At 55.7% G+C, this 6,619-nt stretch overlaps 1 protein-coding gene across 1 annotated transcript; it reads right to left on the bottom strand.

Moving 5' to 3' along the window:
* Positions 1-2,323: 2,323 nt before the first annotated feature.
* Positions 2,324-4,524, bottom strand: LOC100282111 (uncharacterized). The gene is made up of 3 exons (NM_001371829.1): positions 4,012-4,524; positions 3,693-3,822; positions 2,324-3,345 (listed from the first exon to the last, which is right to left on the bottom strand). The coding sequence occupies exons 1-3, from the start codon at positions 4,145-4,147 to the stop codon at positions 2,730-2,732; spliced, it is 882 nt and encodes a 293-aa protein (NP_001358758.1). The 5' UTR covers positions 4,148-4,524; the 3' UTR covers positions 2,324-2,729.
* Positions 4,525-6,619: the final 2,095 nt, after the last annotated feature.

Genomic DNA, 6,619 nt, shown 5'->3' with positions numbered 1-6,619 from the left:
CATAATTAGGGGTACCCTCAAGACGCCTAATTCTCAGCTGGTAACCCCCATCAGCATAAAGCTGCAAAGGCCTGATGGGTACGATTAAGTCAGGGATCGGTCCAGACGAGTGACTCGATCATGCTTCACCCGAGCCTAGCCTCGGCCAAGGGCAGCCGACCTCGAGAGACTTCCGTCTCACCCGAGGCCCCCCTTTTTACGGTGGACACATCACCGGCTCGCCCGAGGCCTTGGCTTCGCTCAGAAGCAACCCTGACTAAATCGCCACACCGACTGACCAAGTTGCAGGAGCATTTAACGCAAAGGTGGCCTGACACCTTTATCCTGACACGCGCCCCCGGCAGGGCCGAAGTGACCGCCGTCACTCCACCGCTCCACCGACCAGTCTGACAGAAGGACAGCGCCGCCTGCGCCACTCCGACTGCGGTGCCACTCGACAGAGTGAGTCTGACAGGCAGTCAGGCCTTGCCAAAGGCGCCACGACGAACTCCGCTCCGCCCGACCCCAGGGCTCGGACTCGGGCTAAGACCCGGAAGACGGTGAACTCCGCTCCGCCCGACCCCAGGGCTCGGACTCGGGCTAAGACCCGGAAGACGGCGAACTCCGCTCCGCCCGACCCCAGGGCTCGGACTCGGGCTAAGACCCGGAAGACGGCGAACTCCGCTCCGCCCGACCCCAGGGCTCGGACTCGGGCTAAGACCCGGAAGACGGCGAACTCCGCTCCGCCCGACCCCAGGGCTCGGACTCGGGCTAAGACCCGGAAGACGGCGAACTCCGCTCCGCCCGACCCCAGGGCTCGGACTCAGGCTAAGACCCGGAAGACGGCGAAACTCCGCCTCGCCCGACCCCAGGGCTCGGACTCCGCCCTGGCCTCGGCCGAACGACCTCCGCCTCGCCCGACCCCATGGCTCGGACTCGGCCTCGGCAACAGAAGACAGACTCAACCTCGGCTTCGGAGGAGCCCCCACGTCACCCTGCCTAGGGCACAGACCCGCCACGTCAACAGGAAGCGCCATCATCGTCCTACCCCGAATCGACCCGGGTCACGGAGAACAAGACCGGCGTCCCATCCGGCCAGCTCCGCCGGATGGGCAATGATGGCGCTCCACAAGCTCTGTGACGACGGCGGCCCCCAGCTCTCTTACGGAAGCGGGGCGACGTCAGCAAGGATTCGACCACTCCAACAGCTGTCCCTCCGCCAGGCTCCGTCGCACCTCCGACGGCCACGACATCACGCCAGCAAGGTGCCAAGACCTCTCCGGCTGCCACATTGGCATGTACCTAGGGCGCTAGCTCTCTCTCCGCTAGACACGTAGCACTCTGCTACACCCCCCATTGTACACCTGGATCCTCTCCTTACGACTATAAAAGGGAGGACCAGGGCCTTCTTGGAGAAGGTTGGCCGCGCGGGACCGAGGACGAGACAGGCGCTCTCTTGGGGCCGCTCGCTTCCCTCACCCGCGTGGACGCTTGTAACCCCCCTACTGCAAGCGCACCCGACCTGGGCGCGAGACGAACACGAAGGCCGCGGGACTTCCACCTCTCTCACGCTCGGCTCCGGCCACCTCGCCTCTCCCCCTTCGCGCTCGCCCACGCGCTCGACCCATCTGGGCTGGGGCACGCAGCACACTCACTCGTCGGCTTTGGGACCCCCCCTGTCTCGAAACGCCGACAATCATCACCTCATTCTTTATAGTTAGTTAGTTAGTAGTAATACGAGGAATGGGATCATCACACCAAATTTGAGGAATGAACCCATGATACACCACCACATTTTGGATGGAGTGATTCCTCAAACCAAACACCCCCATACATTTTCATGATTTGAGAAACCCAGCCCATTTCTACGCATTGTCAAACTGGGACTTGCCATGAACAGAAGTACAGAACAACGCGCTTGTTCGGGTCAGCACTGTAGCACCAGTAGACTGCAGGTGAGAGTGCAGCATATATGTATGGGAGGGACGCTAGGGCTAGGGGCGATGCAACTATTAAATTATACCTGGTAGCTCACTTCACCTAAGAATATTACGGTATTCTAACATAGCAATTCTATTAATATAAAGATAACAAAGCAAATTGCTCAAATGTAAATTAGTTTACTTGTGAAATTAGTATGTTCCACAAAGATGTATTGAAAACGTTACGATTATGGTTGAACTTGATTAGGTTTTCCCCTCAAAATGTTATATATAAAGTTGTGTATAATATATATGTGCAGATTTCAAGAAAACTAAAAGCTGCAAAAATGTTTTACAGAAAATAGGAAAATTGCGGCAGGCCATACTCCATTTATGCTACAAAAAACAGGTCAAGTATGTTTGCAGTGCGAAAACCAGTCCCATAATCGATTGTTGATGTATTAGAGCACAGCATATCTAGTTACGGCTGACGCATGCACAGAGAATCCCCCCATACACACCATGGCGTCCTACCAAAAGGTCCAAAACTAACCCGGTTAACAAGCTAAACCACGCACTTGCTGGTTGGTTGATGCCCTAACAAAAAAAAAACTCCTGATGCCAGCAGTCACACGTAGAAGTACCGTACGTATGCGCGCGCGCCAGCCCGCGGTATAATACGCGAGACAGCATGCATATATACATAGTACATCCGCGCTCATGTTAAGGCGGAGGCGGCGTACAGTATACAGCTAGCCGTAGAGGCATGTCCACTGCCGCTTGCCCATGGCAATAGGTATGTGTACGTACGTGGTACTCGCTACGTCTTCACTTGAACGCCGTGTCCAGGGACGCCTCGGCGAGCACGTCGAGCGGCGGGAACAGCGAGAAGCCGCCGTGCCGGCCGTGAAACAGCCCCAGCTCTTCGCCGGCGAAGTCGAGGAACATCTGGTACTCCTCCAGCGCCTCCGCCACCTCCGTCTCGTTGGACGCGGCCGAGGAGTCGTCCCCGGGACCCAGCAGCAGCGCCTGCGACTCCTGCTTGATCACCGCGTCCTTCCTCTTGACCACGGGCGCCGCGGCCGTCTTGCGGCGGAAGGAGTCCCCGATGTCCGAGCTCCACAGGCGCAGGAAGATGTCCGCGGGCCTGGCGCATGCGGTCTTCAAGTCCACGGTGGAGGAGGAGGATGAGGCGGAGGTGGCCGCGATGGCGCCGCAGGAGGAGGAGGAGGCGGCGGTGGCGAGGAGGGAGAGGCGCGCCTCCGCCTCGAGCCTGGCCGTTTCCCACTGCGCCATGTGGCGCGCGGAGGGGCAGCCGGCGGCCGGGCCGGGCGGGGGCTCGTCGAGGCCCATCCGACGCAGCTGCTTCTTGAGGTGCGTGTTCCAGTAGTTCTTGATCTCGTTGTCCGTCCGGCCAGGGAGCTGCGCCGCGATCATGGACCACCTGAGGAAGAAGGACCAACACCAGAAAAAAAAAGACCATCAATATACTTTCAAGTCCCAGCAGTAGCAATCACCAAGTATCATGGCAGAAATAGGAATATACTACGAGAGCGATGCGTTGGAGGTTGGACGGAGGTGGCACCGCATCGCTCAATGCGGCGCGATGCTTTGCAACAGTGGGGAAGCTGGGCCGAGCGGCAGCACACTGGCCGTGCAAGCTCTTTAGCTAGGTGAGTGAGCGAGTATGCATCATGAGAGAGGAAACGTGCTGGTCTCTGCCACAGATCGAATGGGAGGGGACGGACAGGGACAGGGGATAGCTCGGCTCGGCAAGTGTTCTGGGCTTACTTGTTGCCGACGATGGCGTGGAGCTGGACGATGGACTTCTGCTCCTCGGATGTGAAGGGCCCGCGCTTGATGTCCGGCCGGAGGTAGTTCGTCCACCGCAGTCGGCAGCTCTTGCCGCACCGGTTTAGCCCTGCAAATGCGCCGCGAATGGGGGTTAGATGAGACCGCGCGTGTGCCTGCAATCCGAGCGAGAAGCATCACAGCCGTATCCGTATGGTTGAGGCCGGCAGGGAGGCAGCTGCAGAACTAACAAGACGACGGCGTGTGGGTGGAAACCGCGAAGAAGAAATGGAAGCAAGAAGAGAGGGATGGTTCCGACCTGCGAGCTTGGGGAGCAGGCGCCAGCTGCCATGGCCGTTGGTCTGGATGTAGTCGACGAGGAGCTTGTCCTCCTCCGGCGTCCAGGGCCCCTTCTTGAGGCCCTTGGTCCTGTCGCAGCACGGCGCCCTCCCCATCGGCCGCCGCCCGCCGAATCGCTTGGTGCGCTCGCTCTCGCTCTCGCTCTCACTAACTCCCACAACACACACTCGTGCGCGCACTGAAACTAACGCGTCTTGACGACGCCAAGGACGAGAGATCGCGCGGCACGCGCAGGCACTGAAACTTCGTCTTGTGATGAGTGGGAGGAAGATTTGGTGCTTGGGCGAGAGCGAGACCGGGGGCCGGCAGGGGGGAAAGCGGGCGCGGATGACGAGGAGGGTTTTGTTTGCGGCCGAGGAGGATCCCTGGGGCGCGCTTAATGGCGGAGATTTTCACCTGCTGCCTGCGACGAGACAACGGAGTAGACGGGTGGCGTGGGGGAGCCAGCCGGGGAAGCAGGGGAGCGGAGGCCTCTCGCCCTCTCACTCTCAGTTCAGCGGTTCCGGTTTTGCGTGTCGAACTCGGACCGTACGACCATGGCACCATGCCGGCATGCCCATGCCATGCGCTGGTTGATTGGATATGACGCTGCCCTCTGGCCACTGGGCCAAGGGGTGTTTGCATTTTGGCTTAAACTTTAGTCCGGTTAATCTATAATTTGCTCGCGTGATACTACGTTAAACGTGTGCAGTACAAAACCCGCGGTCTGAAGCCGATTGACTGAACGTGAACAGAGGTCGGTGGTGCTGTTCTTCAAGCAATTTCAGCCAGCACACGTGTCCTTCTTTCAACAAAATGCATGTACAGTACATTCACAACCTAACTTTAATATCTCCGAGCCCGAGTATCTGTTTAGTGATAAAAGTCCCTATGAGTACGTGCTTTAATCTAAGTTTAGCTCAAAACTTAAACTCTAGTAGCAGGTTTTTTTGTGGTTTCAGAACATAGGGATGGGTTGGTTGTATCCTGCATTCTAAGTTGGCACCGTTTAATTTACAGTTTTGTTGGAGGCACAGGATTGTCCTTGCATGTGTCTGATTTTTTATTCCTAGACGATAAACAACATCCATCTAATCTAAATTTGTGAGTGCAATCAAACCCTAATGATGGTTTTAATGTTAACGTCCATCGAATTAGAGAACTAATGAGATTTATCCATATGATAAGTAGGAAATTGAACATGAATGATGTCATACAGTTTGAAGGACCCTCCAATCACCAATGGAGGTTTTGCCGACTCAATGGTTTTAAATTCTTTTATGTTTTGTAGCTCGAGTTTATAAAAAAGTTGTACTATTAAGAGAGACTCGAGAACAATTAGTCAACTGTTGATCCAGATGCTCAAAATCCAAGATTGACATCTGATAGTCGCCTAGAGGGGGGTGAATAGGGCGAAACTGAAATTTGCAAATATAAACACAACTACAAGCCGGGTTAGCGTTAGAAATAAAACTGAGTCCGCGAGAGAGGGTGGAAAACAAATCGCAAGCAAATGAAGAGTGTGACACGTGGATTTGTTTTACTGAGGTTCGGTTCTCTCAAACCTACTCCCCGTTGAGGAGGCCACAAAGGCCGGGTCTCTTTCAACCCTTCCCTCTCTCAAACGGTCCCTCGGACCGAGTGAGCTTCTCTTCTCAAATCAAAGCCGGGAACAAAAACTTCCCCGCAAGGGCCACCACACAGTTGGTGCCTCTTGCCTTGATTACAATGGAGTTTTGATCACAAGAACAAGTGAGAAAGAAAAGAAGCAATCCAAGCGCAAGAGCTCAAAAGAACACGGCAAATCTCTCTCGCTAATTACTAAAGCCTTGTGTGAAATTGGAGAGGATTTGATCTCTTTGTATGTGTCTAGAATTGAATGCCTAGCTCTTGTAAGTGGTTGAGAAGTGGAAAACTTGGATGCAATGAATGGTGGGGTGGTTGGGGTATTTATAGCCCCAACCACCAAACTTGACCGTTGGTGGAGGCTGTCTGTTCGATGGCGCACCGGACAGTCCGGTGCCCCAGCCACGTCACAAGTTCCGTTGGATTCCGACCGTTGGAGCTTCTGACTTGTGGGCCTGCCTGGATGTCCGGTGCACACCGGACATGTACTGTTTACTGTCCGGTGTGCCAGTATGGGCACGCCTGACTTCTGCGCGTGTTGCGCGCGCAATTAATGCGCCGCAGGTAGCCGTTGGCGCGGAGATAGTCGTTGCTCCGGAGTTGCACCGGACAGTCCGGTGCACACCGGACATGTCCGGTGAATTATAGCGGACTAGCCGTTGGAGATTCCCGAAGCTGGCGATTTCCTGAGGCCGCTCTTCCTTGGCGCACCGGACACTGTCCGGTGTACACCGGACAGTCCGGTGAATTATAGCGCGAGTGCCTCTGGAGATTCCCGAAGGTAGCGAGTTCAAGTTGGAGTCCTCTGGTGCACCGGACAGTCCGGTGTGCCAGACCAGAGGTGCCTTCGGTTGGCCCTTTGCTCTTTTGTTGAACCCAACTCTTGGTCTTTTTATTGGCCAAGTGTGAACCTTTAGCACCTGTATAACTTATACACTACAACAAACTAGTTAGTCCAATAA

The sequence above is a fragment of the Zea mays genome, chromosome 5 (genome assembly GCF_902167145.1).
Source record: "Zea mays cultivar B73 chromosome 5, Zm-B73-REFERENCE-NAM-5.0, whole genome shotgun sequence".
Lineage (NCBI taxonomy): Eukaryota > Viridiplantae > Streptophyta > Magnoliopsida > Poales > Poaceae > Zea > Zea mays.
This window is presented reverse-complemented; position numbering and strand designations above follow the sequence as displayed.